Source organism: Dermacentor variabilis, unplaced genomic scaffold (genome assembly GCF_050947875.1).
Source record: "Dermacentor variabilis isolate Ectoservices unplaced genomic scaffold, ASM5094787v1 scaffold_12, whole genome shotgun sequence".
NCBI classification, from domain to species: domain Eukaryota; kingdom Metazoa; phylum Arthropoda; class Arachnida; order Ixodida; family Ixodidae; genus Dermacentor; species Dermacentor variabilis.
The window spans coordinates 2486824-2512685 of record NW_027460280.1 but is presented as its reverse complement, the minus strand read 5'-3'; the positions used below and the strand labels follow the sequence as shown (position 1 = coordinate 2512685).

Here is a 25862-nt window from a genome sequence, read left to right as displayed (position 1 = left end):
TCAGGTACTTTGAAATAAATGAAAAAAATAAATAAATAACTAAATAGATCAATTCACAGAGTGCGTTGTATGGGAAATGACGAACAGGCTAATAATTTTACATAGCTTGTATATTTAACGATTGCATTGAATCAGTATATGATGATGGTAAATAGCAGAATATAAAGTTTCTAGCATTACTGAGCCAATGGTTGATATTGTGATAATCCAAGAAGGTTTCCCAAAATTTCTACTGGAACTCAGTGATAAAATGTCAACCGGCCTTCACGCGGCACAAAATGTTTTCTTGAAAATGTACGCCGAGTCGTGTTCCCGTGTTCTCATGGGTGTCTTTAACAAATCTCTACAAACAGCAGAAGTTGCTAATGACTGAAAATGTGCTAAAATAATACACTGCAAATATATAAACAAAGCTCTGAATATGAGGCGAGAAATTATAGACCTATATCTGTGGCAAGTATTTGTAAGAGACTTGTACGTGCACTAAATAATCATTTGGTAGAATTTTTCAATTAAATGGAACACTCGGCGATTGATCAGCATGGTTTAGGCGAGGATTCACGACAGTAACCATTCTTACCAGACTTGTACACAGCGAATTACTTGTAATCTATTAGATTTTGTGGTAAGCTTGTAATTTACCGGTTACTTTGGTTGATCGGTAACGCACACGGCAATTCAATTATTTTTTTTCAGCAACCAGTTACATGTAACCAGTCGCCTTGTTGACGGGAGAAACAGGCGAGGAAGCCGAACGGCCGTGCCGCAGACTGAACCGCCCTCGGTCTTCGTCAACGCCAGGATGAAAAAGTTTGTGAGCTTCTGATTGGCCCAGCCAAGCATCATTTCAGTGCTGGGCTTCGTCCAGGCGCTGATTGACAACACCAGTGCGCACATCGAGCGAGTTCTCATGCAGCGCCGCCTTTGCTCCCGTCGTTTTGCTCAGAATGGTTGCCAATGGATACGGCCACGACTATCCTTGCTTCGTATAGCTGTCGACTAATTTGCTATCGAAACTGCGACTTTTTTTCAAAAGCAATAGTTAATGAAGGTAAGCAATCTGTCAAGTGCTGCCAAGCCAGCTCCATCTCTATATGGTATCTGTGCAGTTTGAATAAATGTTCGGTGGAACCAATGTAAGAAAATAACCGATTAGTTTTGAGTAATTCCCGGGTTTCTTTCGAGGGGCAGTAATTACCAACTGTTATAAATTACATATTTTGAGCGAAGTAACTGTAATTGTAATCGGTTACATCTTTTCTGTAACGCCTACAGGGCTGATTATTACTCAAGTAGTACATTAGGGTATGTGTATACGTCACAGGAGAAAATGTGCATTATTTCTCTCAATTTCCAAACGCAAAAGACAAAATTGCCCCCCCCCCCCAGAATTACTCCATAAAGTAAGCCTTGTTACACATTTACTCATAAACTCAATTGCAGCTTATTTGTCATAAGAAAGCAGGTTGCCACGCTGGGACAAGACAGACCTTGCGATCTGGTTATGATCGGTCATAGTCTTTACATTAGGGACACGAGTGACGGGTTAAAAGTTGTGATTAGGCATCATTCGGATGACCCTTTCGTATAATCAACAATAGAGTCCTTGGAGGAAGAGCTTAATCGACACCTAAAACAAGATAGGCTGTTGGCGCCAAAATTAGCAAATTTATTTAAACACCGTAAAATGGTTTTCAAAGACGCGAAAAAAGCAGTCACTTCGCGATGAACCGTAATCAAGGTGTCCGATTATAAATATATTGGCCTTCAAGTTACTGGCAACCTAAACTACTGCATGTGACATGTCGATTATATTTGCGAAACAATCTTTGAATGACGAAAACTAAGTGATACAACTCCAGAGGTAAAACTGCCGGACTATAAAAGAGTTGTGACGCTGGCGTATCGGCAAGCCGCGTGTGGCAGCCATGCGCACCGCGGAATTTCACCAAGAGAATGCAGAGCACGACACTCGCATTTATTTTCACCTCGTGTCGTAGCCAGCCTCTAGGAGGAAGTCCGAATTGAGATTGTACATCTGAGGTTCAGAATAATAGTAGTGAATGTAAAATGAGAAGGGCGCCCCAAAAGATTCATCTAGTGAAAAATGAAAAGACATTTGGACTCCCACATGGGAGCCCACATTTTGTTGAGAGACTCGTTGACACCGGAAAGTCATCGAGTGGCATGGCCTGAATGCCACAACCGGCAGCCTGAAGGCCGCCCACAACGCTGCTTGTCAATTTGTTTTTACTTTTGGCCTTCTCATCAATAAAAGTTTTGCACCACCACGACAGAAGTCGCCGATAAGCACTTGCCGAGCGAGCAGACGCTGTATTTCTGGATATGAGCGTGCAGCGCTAGTGTTGGCGCTGCAATCTCACGGCAGCCACAGTGGAGTAACCGAGTTTGTGTGCGGCAGCCTTCGTATAAACGGCCTGCAATGTTGCTGACGTTCTGGCGAACTGTTGACGCGCAGCCCTTACGATAATCTCCTCCCGAGGATTGTTCTAAGGACGGTTTTGGCGCAGACTGTGCATTTGGGGTAGTTGGGCGTGCTGAGGACAACATCCCTGTGGCGGGGGGCGGTGGCGGGGGAGGTGCTTGGCACCCATTGGCTGGGGCGCCGCGCGGGGGCGGGCCTGCCGCCGCCGCCGCCGCCGCCGCCACCGCCGCCGCAGACGCGAAGCGCGCGTGGTGGCGGCGCGCGAGCCTCCGAGCGACCACGACGGGCGTCAGGTGAGGTGCCTCGGTGGGCGCTCGTGCTCGGCCACGAGCTCCCACCGACAGCTCAATGCGGCTTCTCGCAGCGCGGATGGCCGGCGGGCGGCCTGGGCGGCGGCTGCCTGGGCTGCGGCGGGAGGCCGCATGGCCGAGCCGGACAGCAGCATGACGAGCGGCGAGGCGCGCAAGCGGCGCCGCCTCAGCGCCGTGCTCGACAAACTGGCCGAGCGCCGGGACGACGTGTTCTCGCCGCCCGCCAGCTCGTCGGACTCTTCGTGCGCGGCCGAGTGGCCCGACGGGCCGCTCGACCTGTCGCTGCCGGCGCACGTGTGCCCGTCGTGCGGCCAGGGCTTTGCGCAGCGCGACCGGCTCGCCAAGCACGTGGCCTCGCGCCACGGCCGGCCGCCGGGCGACGGGCGCGCCTACGGCTGCGACGTGTGCGGCCGCTGCTTCGCGCGCAGCGACATGCTCACGCGCCACATGCGGCTGCACACGGGCCTCAAGCCGTACACGTGCCGCGTGTGCGGCCAGGTGTTCAGCCGCAGCGACCACCTGAGCACGCACCAGCGCACGCACACCGGCGAGAAGCCCTACAAGTGCCCCCTGTGCCCGTACGCCGCCTGCCGCCGGGACATGATCACACGCCACATGCGCACCCACGCGCGCTACGAGCCGCCGGACTCGAGTGGATCCAGCATCGACGACGACGCAGGCCCCCCTCGCGGTGAGTAGAACGTCGCCGTGGGGACATGTTTTGCCTCGATAGAAATGCCTTCCACACATAGGGCGGTCCGAACACGCTTGCCTCTATAGAGTGCATACTCCAACCTGTGATGAGAGTTGAACAGCACCCGGGCCGCACTTGATACGAGAGCGTAATATCACTTTAGTTCATGTCAGCTTGCTTGCTCTAGAAAAGACGACTTTATTCACTCCTTTGGTGGGCACCCATCAAGGCTGGCGCCGGTCCTGTTTCGAGGCAGTGTCGCAATGTTGGAATACGTACGGACGTGCACGGCATGCGCGTGGGTTTCTGCGCATATCACCCACACTGTATTTATCTTCCTCCAGGACAGCCAGATAATCCACACTAGTTCTCCTGAGTTGCCTGCAATGTCATGCAACTTTTCGACTTCTCTGTCGCCGGGAAAGGGTAGATCCAAGCTCAATTCGTAATTTCTCATAAAATGTTACTAAAGCTCTTTCAGGTGGTTTGTAGCAGTCAAAGCAGGTTCACATGTTACACATGCTGTTGGTGGTACTACGGGACTCGTTTAAAATTCTAAAGTAAGATGTCAAGGACATCGTAAGTGGTATCTTCATATTAGCAGCACACTGTGCGTTTCATTTGTTGCAACATCGATGGGCGCAGTAAGAAGGCAGTGCAATGACATTTGCAAAACGCGATTAATAATTCTTACTATCATAGTTTAGTGTGAAAGTGGCAGATTGACACAGAACCAAGCAAAAATGCAGCGCTATTTGACCATATATGTGGAGCATTTTGTGCACCCCCCCGCTCCCGTCACATTCTTGCGTCCACTGCTAGATAAAAACCGCGAAGTGAAAATGGCGCATGTCAGAGAGTGGTTCTCATACTCGGAAGAGGCTTGTGGATGCATATGGAGGCTTTCTTTCCTGCGCGCTCTTTCACGTCGAGGGCACTGCTCGGCCGACGCACCGTTTCCCACACGGAGCATCCTCGTTGTTCTTTGGATCCGCTGAGCGGGACGTTCTCGTGCGAGAGAGCCAGGCTACCGGAAGGAAATCACAGCCATCCAATGCAGGGCCCCGGAGCGCACACAAGCTTATATCGGTCGCGAAAGTTTCGAGAAAAAGCGCTCCCAAAGGCCAGACCTCTAGGTGCGTGAGGACAAACGATGTAACGCAACAGAAATTTCCAACATGATTAATCAACATATTGACAAATGAAGCCGCAATTAACTCTCAGCTTATTTTAGCGTCTTGAATACGGATATGTATGCTATTTGTATCTTACAATGTATTAGTTTGTTGATGGTGTCCCCTACAGACCGGTGCTTCTGCCACAAGAAATAGTCTTTGGCTAAAGGTGCGTCCGACCTATCTTGGTCAACTTTTTTTTTAACTGCTACATACGGGGTGTTTCACGTAATTTGAACCAAGGATTGAAAAAGAGTGATCAATTGCAGTTGATTGAAACCTACGCAAATGCTTTGCTGTCATGTGGCGATGCTTAGAGTAATTTTGATACGCCGCTTAATTATTTAATTGACTAAGATCAATTATGCAATTTCTTTAATCTTCACTTTAGGGCCCAGTGCGTTTCGTGGCGAGGGGATTCAACCGATCGGATTTTTTGTGCCAACGTACATGCTGCGTGGTGACTGGCGTTTAAAGAAAACATAGAAGCACGTGACGGCGCTATCGTGCTGCAGAGCCGTGCTTCGAGTGAAAGAACCGCGCCGACCGGGAACGCCTTGTGCGCCGCCGTAGAAGACGCACTGCGAACGCGCTTCGCTCCTCGAAGCGCGGCTGGCAGAGCGGCGGCACGGCAGCGCCAAGTCGCGCGCTTTTGTGTTTCGTGAAAATCATGCGGCATGACGTTGCCACAAAAAATCGTCATTTCTGATCCCCCTCGGCGAGGTAAAGAAGTGAATTTGGCCCTAATATTAAACAGTCTGCATAATTGATCTGAGTTAGCTAATTAAGTGTGATATAAAAAAAAAATGTTTTCTGGAGCGCCACATGACGGCAAATCATATGTCGTTGGTGTCACCCAGCTGCGATTAACCACTTTGTTTTATTTTTCTTTAAGTCCTTGGTCAAGTTACATGAAGCGCCCGCTATGGTAAATTTGCTCGACGCATCCAACAGTGTGTTTTTTCTTGTGGCCCAAGTATTTTGTTGCTTTTCTGTGCGATACACCGTGCATCACAGGGACGCGGTGTGCAGCTCAGCACTCAGAGTTTATTCACAGCGTGCCCGAGTCGCAGTTCGGCGGCTCGGCACAACAACTGCCGTAGTCCGCAGCGTTGATACGCCCTTCCACAGAGAGCAAACCACGCTCCATTGTCATTTTATCCATACACTCTTAGCACGGTAACGTCTATTAAATGGGTATATTCTCACAGATTTGTGCACGTTTAATTTATGAGTTAAACATCAACCTTTACAAATTTAACTTGTATTAAAGGTAAGTAGGTGTGCACCTAAACTAGAGGTTACAACACTTTAACCTCTAGTATAGGCATGCAGTATTGAGCGCCTTTGCCTAAATACACAGTTTTCCTATACAGTATACTGGTTGAACGATTAAAATGTTTAGACAAAGCGGCTTGCAGGTCCCAGATGGACAGCGTGCTGCGCATGCTCCGTATAGCCGGTGTTGCCTAGCAACGGGGACGCGGCTCTTCTTTCTTTCGGGCTTCTTTCTGCGGTATGTTCCATAAAAGCCCGTTGCTCTGCGCACGCTCCGCACACGCAGTTGTCGCGTAGCAACAGAGGTGCGTCTCTTCCTTCTTTCGCGCTTCTTTCTGCTTGCACCTCTTTCTGCGGTCGTATTAGGCAGCCGACAACCGTGCGCTTCGAAATGTGCGCCCTCGCGGAGGACGCCGCTCGGCTTTCTTCGAAATAGTACACGTGTCTACCTCGTGCTCTTTCCAGGGTAAAGGGTGACCCTCTCAGCTTAAGAATAAAGAAAGAAACATTGCGTTTTGCAGGCAACTTAGACCTCACGCGCACCGCAACATCTTCTGTTCGACCTCAAAAATATGGAGACATAAAATGCCTCCTACGCCATAAAAAGGCGCGACAAAGGTGAGCGCGGGAGCCACAGAAATTTCTTTACTTTTGAATAGTATATTGTAAGTAACAGATTCATGTTCTTTTCGGTTACAATTGTGCAGCTGCTAAGCAATAAATGAGACAAATTTTCGCTTTGCCAACGTCAAGTCTTCCGACCGTTGGCTCGCGCTGCTGCTGTTGCTCTCCTCCTGCACATGCATTTGTGTTTACTCGGTGGATTGCTCCTATAAGGTATGATTTAGCACGCGAAAATAAAAAAAAATAAATTTCAGCTGATTGATCTTTTTTAATTTTTGCATGCTGAATGATACCTTTGGAACAATAAAAAATTAAATTATGGGGTTTTACGTGCCAAAACCACTTTCTGATTATGAAGCACGCCGTAGTGGAAGACTCCGTGAATTTCGACAACCTAGGGTTCTTTAACTTGCACCCAAGTACACGGGTGTTTTCGCATTTCGCCCCCATCGAAATGCGGCCGCCGTCGCCGGGATTCGATACCGCGACCTCATGCTCAGCAGCGTAACACCATAGCCACTGAGCAACCAATAATAATAATAATAATAATATTTGGGGTTTTACGTGCCAAAACCACTTTCTGATTATGAGGCACGCCGTAGTGGAGGACTCCGGAAATTTTGACCACCTGGGGTTCTTTAACGTGCACCTAAATCTAAGCACACGGGTGTTTTCGCATTTCGCCCCCATCGAAATGCGGCCGCCGTGGCCGGGATTCGATCCCGCGACCTCGTGCTCAGCAGCCCAACACCATAGCCACTGAGCAACCACGGCGGGTACTGAGCAACCACGGCGGGTCGAACAATCCACGCAGTAAACGTAAATGCATACGCAAGAGGATAAAAACAGCAACAGCACGGGTCAAGGGTCTGAACGCTTGACGTTGTTCAAAGCGAAAATTTCCTTTAATAATCGGTTAACAGCTACCCAACTGCACCCAAAAAGAGTATGCGTCTGTCACTTACTACGCCATTCGTAAGTAAAGATCTGTTCTGCCGCGCTCACCTTTGTTGTGCTTTTTGAGGGGTAGAGAGCATTTTTTCACTGCATATCCTTGCAGTCGAAGAGGAGAGGCTACGGCTTGTGGAAGTTCTAAGTTGCTAGCAAAACGCATTTTTTTTTCTTAGGCTGAGAGACACAGGGACACCCTTTGCTGTGGAGACCACACGAGGTGGACGGGTGAACAATTTCGAAGCGCGTGAAGAGACAGTGTCCAAGAAGGACTGGCCGAGTGGCGTCCTCCGCGAGGGCTCACATTTCTCTGCTTAGTCTGCTTAATCCGGGCGCGGAAAGCAGCGCACAAGAAAGAAGAGGCAAAGAAGCGCGAAAGAAGGAGATGACGCACCTCTGTTGTTTGGCGACAGCTGGCTGCACGGATGTGGCCTTTCGGGTACAAAACCCAAGAGGTGGTGCCGCAGCTAGGCCGCACTCGGCTCGGCGGACCACGCGAAGAGCGGGGCCCATGTAAAGTTCTCTGCAGCAAAAGAACCGCTCATCGGAATGGGGTAACAAAAGCTTACTTCCATTTGAATCACTTAAACAATTGTATTTCAGCCACGAAAGGGCTACTACTAGTATTCTTTCGGATATCTGACGAAATGAAACCCGCAACAGTACAGTTCAAAACACAATATGGAGGCCTGAAGAGAAGGCGCAGTTAGCTTGCATAAATAATTCGAGGATAAACTGACACAACTAGGATAGGGTTCTTTAGAATGCAATATTTTTATATGAAAATACAACATAGGATACACCACAAATAGAGCAGGCCTTGCTGGCACGTGACTAGATTTGAAACTTCAAAAGAATAGTATCACTTGCATAATATCACAGGAAATCGCTTGTATCATATCACGGTGTTTTAGCCATGCATGTCGCCATTATATCCGTGTTAACTGTCCGTGTAAAAGTTTGTACTGCAGTCAGGAAGCAAGAACACAAGGCAAAGGTTAAGCATATGAGATTGCAGGTACTAAAGCATGAATTGGACACTTGTGTTTAGGTCCACCTTGGACACTACAGAAAAAAAAAAGAAAAGCTTTACACATCCTTTGCAGCTTTAGAGCAGTATAATAAGGACGCTCCCAATGCAATTTAGCAAATTCAAAAAGAATGTACAAAATTTCGGCTATGGAGAAACCTAAAAAAGAAGACGGGGCCATACGGCTATGCATGCTTCCAAGCTAATATAAATGTAAATTGGCATCAAGGCCAAAAACGAGCCTTTCAGCCTGCGTCTCCACAAAGATGACAATAAAAAGAAAATTTGATTTTAAAGCTGTATACATGTCCATGTAAGCACTGCAGGCAGCATTTTCTCTGTGCATGCGAGCTATAAGTATCTCTCAAACGTATTAACATTTGCATCATAATACACTATGATCTATACATGACATCAGTGAAATGTTTATACTGTCTTATACAGTGCAAACTTATAGCGTCTGTATAAGTTTTCACTGCGGTTAGCAAACAAGAAAACCAGGAAAATTTGAACTGCACCAGGATGTTACAAGCATAACAAGAATGGGACAATTTTTATTATATTATATATTATCACATTATATAATTATCACACAGCGCAGGACGCGCTTGCATTTGTCGGAAGTTTCTGGAATGTTATCGATGCTTGCATCCGCTGTCTTTGACCGAACCTTGTGTAATCTGATTGCATGTATGCGCGACGCGAATGGCGTATAACATTGTGGAAGGCATGCGGGTCTCAGCAATTACTCTGGAACATTCGACGACTGATCTATAAAAGCCGATGCGCTTGACCCGCTGATCAGATTTTCGACGATCGCCGACCGTGTTCGCCGCTATAGTTGTGCTATAAGTGTGGCCTGTTTTTGTGGGCACAGGTTCGCCCAATAAAAGTTAGTTTTGTCGTTCACAGTATTGCTACTGTGTTCTTCAACGTCACCACCACTTGACAATATCACCTTTGAAGACCACACAGGTATTGTTGCACATCCTAGTGTACATTAACAATATGATTCCAAAGACACTCGAAATGCAATATAGCAAATGCAAAAATGAAAAATTATGTTTGATTATGGGTAACACCTGAAAAAAAAAAAAGACTAACGGAGAGCCATGATCAGCGCTTCCAAGTCAATATTATAGTGAAAGCGGGAAGGAGAGAAAAAAGCAGCCTTTAGGGCTTAATTGAGCAAGAATAAAATTAAGAACAGATGTTGAAATCACACGTCTATACATGTTCATGCAAGTAGTACAAGCAATGCTTGCATGCATGTGAGCTAATACTAAAATCTTAGCAAATATACCAGACGAATAATCCAAACGTGCTGACTAATGTGTAGCAATGTAAAGAGTAAGATCATCACACTTTAGTTGTGGCACTTGTATGAACACACACACCACCACAGAAATCTAGTATCGCCTTAAATAATGTATAGCTCACTAGTTAACATTTGTAGGTATTTAAATTAAATGCTCACATTGCAAATAGAAAATCAAGGCTACTGAGTTTGGTGACGCTGTTACATACATTTCTATTGCTGGCACCACAAGTATTCACTCTCAAAGTCTACTTTAGGCACGCTGATCTTGTTAAACAGGCTATCGTCTAAGCATGACGGAACCTTTTCGCTGTGTTTTACTGCGATAATGTATCAGGATCACAGAAGACTATGTGACACTAACAGGACACATATAGCGATGCTATGTTCGTTCGTACGAGGACAGTTTGGGAGCTCAAAGTTACTGTCTTTTTTTTTTTGTTCACGGCCATGAAGCAATAACAAAAAAAAACCTCCCAGCACAGCGCTGCGTGGGAGCACACATTTATTGCTACAGCAGCACCAGGAACGACACAAATAGACATAAATGTTGAAGGTTTGTGTACAATGTGTAAACAGAAATACATATGAGTTTTAGACTGTCATAAGGAAGACGATCTCAGTCGTGTTGAGAGCACAATCATGTCGGCCAGTATGTCAGTTGTTAATTCTCCGATTTCCAGTGGAGCCTACATGAACAGATTAGTAATCTTAAAATCTTATATTTACTTGTTTAGGTCGCACTACAAACAGCAATCAACATGTAATGAAAGAGGCATAAATAAACCACACACAGATAGAATATTACCACAGAACGTATAATTAAACACGCAAAATTTAAGTGTGTTCTATCAAGGACATTTCGGTAACAATAAAAATTCAAGGTTAAATATTTAAAATAAATATTATTCAATTCAAACTAATCAGGCAACTTAATTTCCAAGTCAGTTCGTACTCCTGTTCGTTACAAAAACAACACCGGAAGAATATGACAGTTTAACAGTAAAAACGCCATATCAAGAGATTAAAAACTGAATTACTGCAATTCTTATTCTTTAATTAAGGATAGTTCACAATTCATTTGTAAACATATGGCCATATCAGCACAAAACACCAGTTCCGTACATAAGCTCTAATGCTGTGCGTACGCACAAAAATGCAACATATACTCGAGCTTTAAAAATAACCGACACGGTGACTCGTAGAGATAAAAAAACGTGTTTATGAAGCGAGCAATTCAGTAAAACTCAGTAGCGCAAGCATGAGCATGAATTTGACAGTGAAATGTACGACACACACACACACCAGCAAATAAATGATTGAACAAGAAGCATTGCTTACCTGGGCCACATTTATTGCTGTCTTCAGTATTCGTTACAGCAGTCACAACGTAAGCGATGCTGTCACGTAAGTGAAGAACTCCGTTGTCCATCCACGGCAATGCGGCTCCTTGCAAGCGGCAAGTGCCGCGCCTGACATGTCGCTGCTCCACGGCGGCAGTGCTTCTTTTCTGCGGCTCGCGCACCTTTAGGAGTCTTTTTGGTAACTGTATCACGCGTCACGAGCGACTCAGACACACGACACGCTTGGTAAGCGCACGCCACGAAATCGGAGAGTGCTTAAACGTGGTTAAGGCGATCAAACAAAGTGTGACACGACCGCTACAAAAAGACCGCATCGGCGATACTCTTCCCGGCATGCTTCTTGAGAGCTACGCAACGCAAAGGAGAGTTTCATTAAAATTTCTTTAAAACTTCTTTCTGGGCGAGTTGGTGCATGCTTGACATAAAAATTGTTACAGCGCAAACACATGCAACCACAAAGTATGAAGGACGGGACACAATCGCTGACTGTCAACTAAATTTTATTGACGGAAGACGGATACCTTATATAAGGGGAAATGCAGAAGTGAAGGGGGAAGGGAGTGATACAATCGGGTAAAATGACATTGCGCATCGGTGAACGAACGTGCCAGCAGTGAACGGAATCAGGCGCAGAAAAAACAAGAAAACGAGAAAAAACTAGAAAAACACTAGCAAAAGGCGAGGGATACTAACATACAATGAAATCAGTAAGCAGTCGCTTCCAAAAAATGAAGGTCTGCAGCAAAAAGCGATACAGAAGGGGTGCTTACGCACTTGCTGCCATATTTGTGTATGTGGAACGCTTCCAAACTGACGCGCGCCGTCGCGTCGACACTCTTGCCGAGAATCTTCGTCTCTCCCAATCGAGCCTCGCATCCTGTGCATTCAATTACGTGCGCGACCAAATGTGCGCACTTGTCCTTTAAGTTACTTAAATTTCGGGCATGTTCGCCCAAGCGTTCCTTAATGCAGCTGCCGGTTTGGCCGACATAAGCCTTTCCACACTTCAAGAGAATGGCGTTGAGCACTCCTGTGGAGCACTTGATGAACGGCTTCTCATGTTTTAGCTGACAACCTCTTTCTTTAGAGTTGCAGATGCGTGGGCATAACTGTGCCAGCTTGATGAGTGCCAAAAAAACAACGGAAACCTCATGCCTGTTGGCTACCTTCTTGAGACTGTGCGAAGTCTTGTGCAGGTACGGCACAACCAAAGGCTTGTCGGTAGTGGTGTCGGTGGTGTCGGTGGCCGGAGGTGAAGCAGGCGTTAAGCACCCCCCCCCCATGCGTGGGCCGATCCCGACGGTAGTACGATGCCAGGCGGACCCGCGGCGGTGGTGAAGCAGGCGTTAAGCACTCTCCATACGTGGGCGATACCGAAGATAGTGCAACACCGGGCCGACCCCCGCCGGAGGTGAAGCAGGGTTAAGCACCCCCATGCGTGGACCGATCCCGATGGTAGTACGATGCCGGGCCGACCCGCGGTGGAGGTGAAGCAGGCGTTAAGCACTACGCATACCTGGGCCAATCCCGAAGATAGTGCAACACCGGGCATACCCCCGCCGGAGTTGAAGCAGGCGTTAAGCAATGCGAAGGTAGCGCAACACCGGGCCGACCCGCAGCAGTGTTGAAGCAGGCTTATGTGAACGCTAAATCATTTAACTGTTAATCGACTCACCAGATGGGCAGAGGAAAACGGGTTTAAATTCAGTGCAGAAAATACTACCTGTGTGGTGTTTTCCCGACGAAGAGGGGTATAAACTGACTCTTGCATTACGATGAATGGGAGAAGCCTGGTAAATAGGAAGAAAAATTTTTGGGTGTAATCTTCGATACTAAGCTAACCTTCATGCAGCATTTAAAAGAGTTGAAACTGAAATGTGTTAAAACAATGAACCTTTTAAAGATTTTATCTCATCAGTCGTGGGGAACAGATAGGCACTGTCTCCTATCTCTTTTTAAAAGCCTTGTGTTGTCACGCATAGACTATGGATGTATTGTTTATCAGTCGGCTTCAAAGACAGCACTTAAGCTACTCGATCCTATCTATCACTTAGGTATCCGCCTAGCACTTGATGCCTTTCGTACGAGCCCTGTCCAAAGTCTCTATGCTGAGTCGGATCAGTGCCCACTGGCTTATCAGCGCACATATCTCGGAGTCACCTACGCAATAAGAACCATGTCCCTAAAACAACGTCCATGCAAAGCACTCATAAGTGATCGGTCCACATGTCAGTTGTATTCAAACAGGCCTTCACACGCACCGCCGTTCCCGTTAGCAGTAAAATCCGTTGCAGAAAAACTCGGAGTCGATTTGATAGATCTGCAGGAAAGCGACTACGTTGAACCCTTCTCACCTTGGGATGAATGTACAGTCACCTGTGACTTGTCCTTTACAGAACTTAACAAAAAGAGTTGTCCAAATGCCCTCATTCAGCAACATTTCTTGGCCCTTGAAGAGAAGTATAAATCTATGGCATTTTTCACTGATGCTTCAAAGTCTGCAACTTCGGTATCATGTGCAGCCCATGTCCCAAACTTCTCCAACTCTAAAACCTTACATAAACATAGCAGCATGTTTACAGCGGAAGCGTACGGTATCCTGATCACTATTAAGTATATAGTACAACACAAGATAGAAAAGTCTATAATATACACAGATTCCTTAAGCGTTGTCACAGCCCTCTCCTGTGGCAAAGCAAGCCGAAACCCTGTAATTAACCAGCTCCTTAAACAGATCCACGTAGCGCATCCATCCGTAGCGCATCCACGTAGCGATCCCAGAGTGGCTGCCAGGCCACTCTGGGATCGCAGGCAATCAAATGGCGGACAAAAATGCTGGACAAGCGGCTCATCGAAATACCGTTGATGTAAGCTGGATAACTGGTGTGGACATGAATCCTGTGGTACGAAAGGCGCTCCGTAATCATTGGCAAGCTGAATGGGACAAGGCAGTTGAAAATAAGCTCCACCTGCTTAAACCGCAGTTAACCAAATCTTTCCCACTAAAGCTTGATAGACACACTGAATTCACGCTGGCACGACTCAGAATAGGACACACTTACGGCACACACAAATACCTCTTGACTGCAACTGACCCACCGACGTACACACGTTGCGGTGAGAACTTAACCGTATTACATGTCCTCATTCAATGTCCTCAACTTCACCGAGAGCGAGTGGCTCATTTTAGGAAACTTCTCTCAAATCATATACCCCCATCCCTCAATGTTTTTATCAGAGGATGCATTTTTTAACTTTAAAAGAGTGCTTAATTGTCTTGCAGAAGTTAACTTTCTAGACATCATCTCATATCACCCTAACCATCAGATTGTGCCTCACAGGGGAGGCACAATCTGATGCACAAAAGCATGTCTGAGCTCTCTTGCACTTCTTGCGTAAGCAAGAATTGTACGGCAAGGGACCCGGGCAATCCGCAATAATTTACCATGTGTGCCTATAACCAATACATTTAAGGCTTTATATTTATCTTAGTAATTATTTTGCAATTCATCCAATAGTATTTAAAGATATATCTTACGTGTAGGCCTCTATACAGCCTTTATATTAAATCATAGTCCTAAACTCACAATTATACTAAACCAAAACACATGTCCTGGCGCTCTTTGGCCTTAGATGCCCTTGCGCCATTAAACATCAATCATCATCAGTCTTGAAGCAGGCATTAAGCATCCCCATACGTGGGCCAATCCCGAAGATAGTGCAAAACCGGGCCGACCACCGCCAGTGGTGAAGCAGGCGTTAAGCACCCCCCATGCGTGGGCCGATCCCGTCGGTAGTGCGCTGCCCGGTCGACCCGCGGCGGAGGTGAAGCAGGCATTAAGCATCCCCATACGTGGGCCAATCCCGAAGACAGTGCAACACCGGGCCGACCCCCGCCGGAGGTGAAGCAGGCGTTAAGCAGCCCCATACGTTGGCCGATCCCAACGGTAGTGCGATGGCGTGTCGACCCGCGGCGGAGGTGAAGCAGGCATTAAGCACTCCCCATACGTGGTTCAATCCCGAAGATAGTGCAACACCAGGCCGACTCCCGCCATAGGTGAAGCAGGCTTTAAGCACCCCCCATGCGCGGGCAGACCCCGACGGTAGTGCGATGGCGTGTCGACCCGCGGCGGAGGTGAAGCAGGCATTAAGCATCCCCATACGTGGGCCAATCCCGAAGATAGTGCAACACCGGGCCGACCCCCGCCGGAGGTGAAGCAGGCGTTAAGCAGCCCCATACGTTGGCCGATCCCAACGGTAGTGCGATGGCGTGTCGACCCGCGGCGGAGGTGAAGCAGGCATTAAGCACTCCCCATACGGGGTTCAATCCCGAAGATAGTGCAACACCAGGCCGACTCCCGCCATAGGTGAAGCAGGCTTTAAGCACCCCCCATGCGTGGGCAGACCCCGACGGTAGTGCGATGGCGTGTCGACCCGCGGCGGAGGTGAAGCAGGCATTAAGCATCCCCATACGTGGGCCAATCCCGAAGACAGTGCAACACCGGGCCGACCCCCGCCGGAGGTGAAGCAGGCGTTAAGCAGCCCCATACGTTGGCCGATCCCAACGGTAGTGCGATGGCGTGTCGACCCGCGGCGGAGGTGAAGCAGGCATTAAGCACTCCCATACGTGGTTCAATCCCGAAGATAGTGAAACACCAGGCCGACTCCCGCCATAGGTGAAGCAGGCTTTAAGCACCCCCCATGCGTGGGCAGACCCCGACGGTAGTGCGATGGCGTGTCGACCCACGGCGGAGGTGAAGCAGGCATTAAGCATCCCCATACGTGGGCCAATCCCGAAGACAGTGCAACACCAGGCCGACCCCCGCCGGAGGTGAAGCAGGCGTTAAGCAGCCCCATACGTTGGCCGATCCCAACGGTAGTGCGATGGCGTGTCGACCCGCGGCGGAGGTGAAGCAGCCATTAAGCATCCCCATACGTGGGCCAATCCCGAAGACAGTGCAACACCGGGCCGACCCCCGCCGGAGGTGAAGCAGGCGTTAAGCAGCCCCATACGTTGGCCGATCCCAACGGTAGTGCGATGGCGTGTCGACCCGCGGCGGAGGTGAAGCAGGCATTAAGCACTCCCCATACGTGGTTCAATCCCGAAGATAGTGCAACACCAGGCCGACTCCCGCCATAGGTGAACCAGGCTTTAAGCACCCCCCATGCGTGGGCAGACCCGGACGGTAGTGCGATGGCGTGTCGACCCGCGGCGGAGGTGAAGCAGGCATTAAGCACTCCCCATACGTGGTTCAATCCCGAAGATAGTGCAACACCAGGCCGACTCCCGCAACAGGTGAAGCAGGCTTTAAGCACCCCACATGCGTGGGCAGACCCCGACCGTAGTTCGATGGCGTGTAGACCCGCGGCGGAGGTGAATCAGGCATTAAGCACTCCCCATACGTGGTTCAATCCAGAAGATAGTGCAACACCAGGCCGACTCCCGCCATAGGTGAAGCAGGCTTTAAGCACCCCCCGTGCGTGGGCAGACCCCGACGGTAGTGCGATGGCGTGTCGACCCGCGGCGGAGGTGAATCAGGCATTAAGCATCCCCATACGTGGGCCAATCCCGAAGACAGTGCAACACCGGGCCGACCCCCGCCGGAGGTGAAGCAGGCTTTAAGCACCCCCCATGCGTGGGCAGACCCCGACGGTAGTGCGATGGCGTGTCGACCCGCGGCGGAGGTGAAGCAGGCATTAAGCACTCCCCATACGTGGTTCAATCCCGAAGATAGTGCAACACCAGGCCGACTCCCGCAACAGGTGAAGCAGGCTTTAAGCACCCCACATGCGTGGGCAGACCCCGACCGTAGTTCGATGGCGTGTAGACCCGCGGCGGAGGTGAATCAGGCATTAAGCACTCCCCATACGTGGTTCAATCCAGAAGATAGTGCAACACCAGGCCGACTCCCGCGATAGGTGAAGCAGGCTTTAAGCACCCCCCATGCGTGGGCAGACCCCGACGGTAGTGCGATGGCGTGTCGACCCGCGGCGGAGGTGAATCAGGCATTAAGCATCCCCATACGTGGGCCAATCCCGAAGACAGTGCAACACCGGGCCGACCCCCGCCGGAGGTGAAGCAGGCGTTAAGCAGCCCCACACATTGGCCGATCCCAACGGTAGTGCGATGCCCGGTAGACCCGCGGCGGAGGTGAATCAGGCATTAAGCATCCCCATACGTGTGCAAATCCCGAAGACAGTGCAACACCGGACCGACCCCCGCCGGAGGTGAAGCAGGCGTTAAGCAGCCCCATACGTTGGCGGATCCCAACGGTAGTGCGATGGCGTGTCGACCCGCGGCGGAGGTGAAGCAGGCATTAAGCACTGCCCATACGTGGTTCAATCCCGAAGATAGTGCAACACCAGGCCGACTCCCGCCATAGGTGAAGCAGGCTTTAAGCACCCCCATGCGTGGGCAGACCCCGACGGTAGTGCGATGGCGTGTCGACCCGCGGCGGAGGTGAAGCAGGCATTAAGCATCCCCATACGTGGGCCAATCCTGAAGACAGTGCAACACCGGGCCGACCCCCGCCGGAGGTGAAGCAGGCGTTAAGCAGCCCCATACGTTGGCCGATCCCAACGGTAGTGCGATGGCGTGTCGACCCGCGGCGGAGGTGAAGCAGGCATTAAGCACTCCCCATACGTGGTTCAATCCCGAAGATAGTGCAACACCAGGCCGACTCCCGCCATAGGTGAAGCAGGCTTTAAGCACCCCCATGCGTGGGCAGACCCCGACGGTAGTGCGATGGCGTGTCGACCCGCGGCGGAGGTGAAGCAGGCATTAAGCATCCCCATACGTGGGCCAATCCCGAAGACAGTGCAACACCGGGCCGACCCCCGCCGGAGGTGAAGCAGGCGTTAAGCAGCCCCATACGTTGGCCGATCCCAACGGTAGTGCGATGGCGTGTCGACCCGCGGTGGAGGTGAAGCAGACATTAAGCACTCCCCATACGTGGTTCAATCCCGAAGATAGTGCAACACCAGGCCGACTCCCGCCATAGGTGAACCAGGCTTTAAGTACCCCCCATGCATGGGCAGACCCGGACGGTAGTGCGATGGCGTGTCGACCCGCGGCGGAGGTGAAGCAGGCATTAAGCATCCCCATACGTGGGCCAATCCCGAAGACAGTGCAACACCGGGCCGACCCCCGCCGGAGGTGAAGCAGGCGTTAAGCAGCCCCATACGTTGGCCGATCCCAACGGTAGTGCGATGGCGTGTCGACCCGCGGCGGAGGTGACGCAGGCATTAAGCACTCCCCATACGTGGTTCAATCCCGAAGATAGTGCAACACCAGGCCGACTCCCGCAATAGGTGAAGCAGGCTTTAAGCACCCCCCATGCGTGGGCAGACCCCGACGGTAGTGCGATGGCGTGTCGAACCGCGGCGGAGGTGAAGCAGGCATTAAGCATCCCCATACGTGGGCCAATCCGGAAGACAGTGCAACACCGGGCCGACCCCCGCCGGAGGCGAAGCAGGCGTTAAGCAGCCCCATACGTTGGCCGATCCCAACGGTAGTGCGATGGCGTGTCGACCCGCGGCGGAGGTGAAGCAGGCATTAAGCACTCCCCATACGTGGTTCAATCCCGAAGATAGTGCAACGCCAGGCCGACTCCCGCAATAGGTGAAGCAGGCTTTAAGCACCCCCCATGCGTGGCCAGACCCCGACGGTAGTGCGATGGCGTGTCGAACCGCGGCGGAGGTGAAGCAGGCATTAAGCATCCCCATACGTGGGCCAATCCCGAAGACAGTGCAACACCGGGCCGACCCCCGCCGGAGGTGAAGCAGGCGTTAAGCAGCCCCATACGTTGGCCGATCCCAACGGTAGTGCGATGGCGTGTCGACCCGCGGCGGAGGTGAAGCAGGCATTAAGCACTCCCCATACGTGGTTCAATCCCGAAGATAGTGCAACACCAGGCCGACTCCCGCCATAGGTGAAGCAGGCTTTAAGCACCCCCCATGCGTGGGCAGACCCCGACGGTAGTGCGATGGCGTGTCGACCCGCGGCGGAGGTGAATCAGGCATTAAGCACTCCCCGATTACATGGGCCGATCCCGAAGGACGCGTTACAGGTTCCCGAGCCCACAGGTGTATGAGGCATTGAGCTTGGACCCTTTCTGCACTATCAGTAGGATCGGCCCACATGATGATTTTTTCTGTTGACGGACGCTGAAAATACTACGCAATGTTAGTCATACACAGCTTTCGCTGTAAAAGGCAGCAAAATGTTGACCGCCGAGTAGATTGATTTGTCGGCGCTTTAGGAATGTGTGTGAGGAGTGGTGGCGTGGGCGGGGAGAGGGGGGTGTGCCGCTTAATTCCACCCCCCCCCCCCCCGATTACGTGCCTGTCACAAGCACAGCAAATGTGGTCGTGACGTCAAGCTCCTCTCGCCTGAGACCTAGCGTCGTCTGATCCGAGCTCGTCGGCCTGTGTCGTTCTTGAGGCGAGCAGCGCGAAAATAAGACTTGATATAGACGACGAACACAACACTATAAATTGAGTTTTGTTTAAAACCGCAGCGATGGGGGCAATGGTAAGTCCTGTATGAGTGCTTTGTAAGTCTGTACTAGTCTGTTTCCTCTCTACAATGTCCAAGACCCGGATAAAACGAGCGGTAGACAAATGGTAGAGCGTCCGGCTCGTATGTGGCAGGTCCTGGGTTCGAAGCCCGGTGTAATGGCTTTCGAACTCAGGAACTCCCTTGGTTCGACACTCGACTTCCCTGGCCCTTGCTTTTAAAGGAGGCCCGAAGGCCTTGGGGAACGCCTTGTCCGCCTTTGGTGACACGCCACTGCTGTCGGGTGAAGACGCGTGCTTTCGTCGCTGGAGCCTCTCCCGGGGCGGTGCTCGACGCACGAGAATGCATGGGAACGCTGCAGGGCCCTTTGTAGTTGCTTGCCGTTTGTTCTTGCACAGTTAGCATTCCGGTCTGTGCGAACCGTTCTTCACGCACCCATGAAAGCCGGACGCCATGCCGGGGGGTTGGTTGTACCCGTTTTGTAAGCCGGTGGGTGTCTACTGCTAGGACTTTAACCACGCACCTCCCGCAGCGAAGCCAGGTGTCCTACCCACTGGCCCACGGCTGAAATGTCTATTGAGAGTTTATACTTGTGATAATCTACAGCGAAGCGGTAAGCATCTCGTTGGCCGGCATTTTTCGTATCGGTCCGTGAACCAAAATTATCATAATCAGGAATGGGTTATGCCCCGGTAAGCAAACAAAAATGCAATGGTTCATCGCCTTCGTAATGCAGAGGCTACAAGCACTCAGCAAAGCGAAGCGGACAGTGCATAAAATCATTGGAATCACGCATACAACGTACACAACAGCGTACGTTTCAATAAAAAACAAGCGTCCGAACCATCAGTAAAGCATTGCATACCGGCCTCAGCAATTGTAGCCATGCAGCAGCTTTGCTGGGCATCCAGTTTCTCAGTGCCGTAATGGCGAGTCACGTTTTTTAGTAGTGTTGACTGTTGGGCCAATTGGTGCATTATGTAGTATCGCTGCCGGGAAAAAGTCGCAGTATCGCCCGAAAGGTGAAGCATCTATTGCGATAGCAAATTAGTGGACAGCTATACGAAGTAAGGATAGTAGTTTTATCGGCCGTTTAAACTTGTAAACACAGGCGCACTACCTAAATTAACAATCATGGTGTCACGCGCACAAAACCAGACAAGAACACATCTCACTCGATGACCAAGCATGGCGCGTAAATAACATTAATGGGGGTGAAGGGGTGAACAGAGTGCGGGAAAGCCGCGTGACAAGGACAAACAAGATCCATTCCTAAAGAGCTTTGTTCTATATCGCTCGAAGCAGTCGAAGTACGCAAGTGCTGGCGGAGAGGAAGCCCCCCTCCCCCGCTCCTTCCCGCGCTGCCGGCCCCCTCACTTTCCTCCGTTTCCTGCGAGAGACGGAGCCTCGATCGTCAGTTCGCATTGCGCCCGGTAGCGAAATACGCAGTTGCTGCCGGATAACGCCGTGCCCATGCCATCCCGCCCCACGGCCTCTCAAGACGGCGCTCTCTGCCTTCCTCCCTCGCCAGATTAAGCCGCTTCCCTCGCGTGCTCTCACTCACAGCACACGATCTTTGGGTTTTATACGGTACATCACGGCGACGACAGCAAAGAGCCCGGAGCGTCCACACAATCGCTATCGCAATAATAGGGCGGGAAGAAATTATGTGGGGTGTCTGTCCTCTCCGTTTCTTCCGGCTTTAATTCTGCTCAACGCGGCTACATGGTAATGCTTACCACGTAGCTTCACTGAATTTTTAATTATCGCCTTCTTCACATAGCATAATTCTAGCCCTTGAGCTGGATATTTCAAAGAGGCGGACGTTGCTTGCACGAAAAGTCAAAATACATGTACGTGCAACTAACAAAACTTACTAATTAACTTCCTAAATAATTACATTACGGCACGTATTGCAAATTACAAATTGTAGCAGGTGAGCTTGCAAGGTGTATTCAATTTAGAATTATTTTTCAGGATGACGTCAATTCCGAGATATTTATTGCCAAAGTGTGCGATGAAATACATCAGCATTCCAGTTACTTTTGTGCTTCAATGCATCAAAAGAGGTATTTCTTAAAAATAAGTGGAACAACGTGCATTTTTCTGCTATTTTGATGGCGCATACCATGAACCCCATGCCATCCTCCAAGCTCCTAAGAGGATATAGCTTGCAAACTGACCAGCTACAATTCGTAACTTGGAATATGTGCCGTAAACTAATTATGAATTTAATTAATGAATTTTCATCGAAAAATTCACTTTGTCTTGCTATTTCTTGTGCGATCAAGTCTCCTTCTGAATAATCGATATCTAGGATTTCAGTTAAGCTGTCTGCCACAGGTGATTTTTAAAAATTCTGTACAACTTAAAAATGGTCACCCCGTATATTTGTGTGATTTCAACAAAACCTCAGTCGACAGCGACCGCTGTGTTCCTTTGTGTCAAGTTCTGCGTTACTCCAACGCAGAATGGAATGCTAACTCGCCCAGCAAACCACCCATGACGACACCCTACAAATGGTTGCCATGGTCGATCTTCCAGTGAAGGCGGAAATTGTCACTAAGGCCGCGGACAACACGCATGAGGCGCTCAGCCAGCTGAGCTGAGCAGCCATCTCAGACGAAACCGATAAGTGAGGAAAAGGGAAAGCGCTTCATTCAAGCAATAAAAGGCGCGCTATTTTATTATTGTATTAGTTTATTTATTTATTTATTTATTTATTTACAAAATACTGCAGACCGGATCGGTCCAAGTAGGAGAGGGTACATACATCTGTTAGTAAGCACTATGCCTTAGGATCAGCAACAATGGGGAAGTTATAATTTACACCCAGAAAATAATAACAAAACTAAACAAGGTTACAATGCAAATACAATTTGTGAGAATGTGTGCCCCAAACACAGGTACATAGACAAAAAAAGCACAGTACGCACAGTTAATAAGTAATCATCATTTCTAACCATACACATAGATACTTATATACAGGCTCTCAAGAAGTTGAAGAAAGGAGAGGTGAGTCATGAGGCAGGGAATTCCAGTCGGATATTGTTTTAGGGAAAAGTGAATGTTTGAAGAAATTCGTGCGGGCAAATATTGGCTTGATGTTATGGCTATGTTTATGTCGTGAGGGTCTGGTTGTGTCCCTTTCGAAGTAATCCTGTGGCTGAATGCCTAGTTTTTGAAAATACAAGGAGTGAAAAAAGCGCAGCCGGGCAGCCTTTCTTCTTTCAGCCAATGGCTCAAGGGCTGCCTGATGTAACATGGCGGACGGAGAGTCCCTTCGCTTATAGTGGTTATATATAAACCTTACTGCTAATCTCTGGATTTTTTCTAGTTTATCTTTGTTGATTGTGGTGTGTGGGTCCCATACTATGCTGGCGTATTCAAGAGTAGGTCTAACAATTGATTTGTAAGCTTGGAGTCTAAGTACACTTGAAGAATTGCCTAATTTATATTTTAAGAAACCTAGCTTTTTCCTTGCAGAGGGGCAGATGTTGGAGGTATGGGATGACCATTTAAGATCAGATGTTAAAGTCACGCCCAGGTATCCGTATTCTTCCACTTGACTAATTATGTTGTCCCCAATGCCATATGTAAATTTCATTTTGTTGTTCTTATTCGTAGCACATAAATAAGCGGTTTTATCATAATTAATTGTCATATCCCACTTGTTACACCAGCCTGCAAGGAGCTGTAAGTTCGAATTTAGGACAAGTTGATCGGATACAGAATGAATGTTTTTGAAGATATTGCAGTCATCGGCGAATAACCTGGCCGACGTGCTTAGTTCCAGGATACCTAACAGCTCGTTAATATATATATTAAATAAAACAGGCCCCAAGACTGAGGCCTGAGGAACACCAGAGTGAACATCTGAGAAGCGGGGGCAGTTGCCATCAATTTCCACATATTGTTTTCTATTTTGTAAATATGACATAACCCTAGCGATGATACAGGAAGGGATACCCATTTCTTTCATGTTGGTTATTAATTTGGAGTGAGGAACCCTATCTAACGCCTTGGAGAAATCAAATAAAAATTATATCTACCTGACCACCACTGTCGAGAGTTTTTGTTAGATTATGTACGATATCAATTAGTTGTGTAGTAGTAGAAAAACAGTGCCGGAAGCCATGTTGCCTGATGCTAATTATTTTATTCGTGTCTAAAAAGCTGTTAAGGTATTTGAGTATAATATGCTCTATTAGTTTGCAAGGAATAGAGGTGAGAGATATAGGGCGGTAATTATTGATTTCCGATGGATTTCCTTTTTTTAATACGGGTACAACACGCGCAACACGCCAGTCATGGGGTACGACGGCTGACTCTACAGATTTTTGCAAGATTGCGCCAAGAAATCTGGCCAGAATTTCTGCATACCTTTTTAAGAATGCTGCGGGAATGTTATCAGGGCCGGCTGATTTTTTTGGATCCAATCGCAATATAAGTTCGGTAACGCCTTCCAAAGAGATGGTAATGGTGCTTGCGCCATCACTAACTGACGTGTTATCAGTCCTTGCATCAGGTCTGGAAAATACGCTTTGAAAATGGAGGTTGAACCTCTCTGCCATTTCCTTTTTGACCGTGACAACTTCCCCGTCAACCGTTACTTGGTCTAACTTTTTATTGTCCTTATTCGAAAGGTACTGCCAGAATTTTCGAGGATTTTCCGTTGCAAAACGACCAAGTGTCTCCGAAAAATACCTGTATCTTGCTTTTTGCAGTCTATGCTTGAGGGAGGCGCTTAATTCTGTAATTAGTGACGCATTTCTATTCTTTTTCTTCCTGCAACGCTTGATCTACCGTTTTAATTGTATTAGTTCTCGGGTTAACCAAGGGTTTGTTCTCCCTAGTTTCTTTACTTTTTCCGGTACAAAGTTTCGTATGCAGTAATCGCAGAGGTATTTAAACCTCGCCCACAACGCATTTACGTCGTCCTCACAAAACGATAAGTGGGCATCTTGCAGAAAATGCATAATGCGTTGGTTGTCTGCTGCGTCAAAATGCTTTACAGTTTGTAATTTTGGCGTTCCCAGTTGGCGAGGGAGCATGCAGTTAAAGTAGACTAGTTTGTGATCAGAAATGCCCTCGTAAACTTCAGTAATGCAATTTTTTATGCCTGCGGAACATAAAATGAGGTCTAGAATGGAGGATGCTGAACTGGTTACGCGTGGAGGAGAGTGTACAGTCTGGACTAGAATATACGCTAACAATATATCAAGTAATACTTCTGAACTATGCGCATCGGGGGGACTAAATTTCATGGTGCCCCAATCAATGTGGGGAAGATTAAAGTCACCTGCAATTATAATATTCTGATTTAAGTACTTTTCGAGGTAATCATATAATTCCAGTAGATATACTGGTCCCGCCCCAGGAGGCCTATAGATACCAACAATAGTTATTTGGTTACCTGAGAACATGAGCCTACACGAAACGCCTTCATGGAAGGTGGAAACATCGGGCAGAAGGACAGAAGACAACCCAGCCTCAACGAGAATCGCAATTGCGCCGCCCCTCGTGGCGCGGTCCTTTCTGGTAGCACGTGTACGAAGGCGGTGCGGCGCAGCTATCAGGAATGAAGCCAAGTTTCAGATATAATCGCCACGTGTGGATCATAGAAGAATAATAACGGTTCGAGCCGGTCTTGCTCGTTGCACAAACTTTGCGCATTCAAACATATTAGTCCAAGTGATTTTTCCACAACGCGTGCGGTGGTATCTGTACGTCAATCTTGGGACGTGTGGGCTGCTTTGTGCAGCAATACCCTGCAGTTGTTCGGCTCGTCCCACGCATAAATGTTACCATTTACATGCAGTTTGTTGTAGACGAGCTTTATTTTATCACCGGGGCGTTTTTCGCTCTTATAGGATTGCCAAAGCAGCTTCCTTATTTTTACAGTTGCCTGCGAGTAGTCTTCAGATATTGACACTCCGGAATCTTTCAGTTTGTGGCCATTTGTAAGTACGGCTTTTTTTTCGTTATAGTTGTAGAGCCGAGAATAGAAGGCTTTGGTTGATTATCGCGTTGTTTTGCCAATTCTGTGTATACGTTCCAGAGAATCAATATTCACTCCTAGCTTGTCCTTGCAAACGTTTTGAAGAAGCTTTCTTTCAAGATCGAACCGGGTTTCACTAGCATCTTCCTTTA

At 48.8% G+C, this 25862-nt stretch overlaps 1 protein-coding gene across 1 annotated transcript in view; it reads left to right on the top strand.

Annotated features, from left to right (window-relative positions):
• The first annotated feature begins 2683 nt into the window (after window positions 1-2683).
• The window catches only part of LOC142566295 (uncharacterized), a 76704-nt gene continuing 53525 nt past the window's right edge, over window positions 2684-25862 (top strand). Inside the window, exons 1-2 of the mRNA XM_075677193.1 lie at window positions 2684-2739; window positions 2811-3448. Coding sequence (XP_075533308.1) covers window positions 2869-3448 — 580 coding nt within the window. The 5' untranslated portion in view covers window positions 2684-2739; window positions 2811-2868. The remainder of the gene's footprint in view (window positions 2740-2810; window positions 3449-25862) is intronic.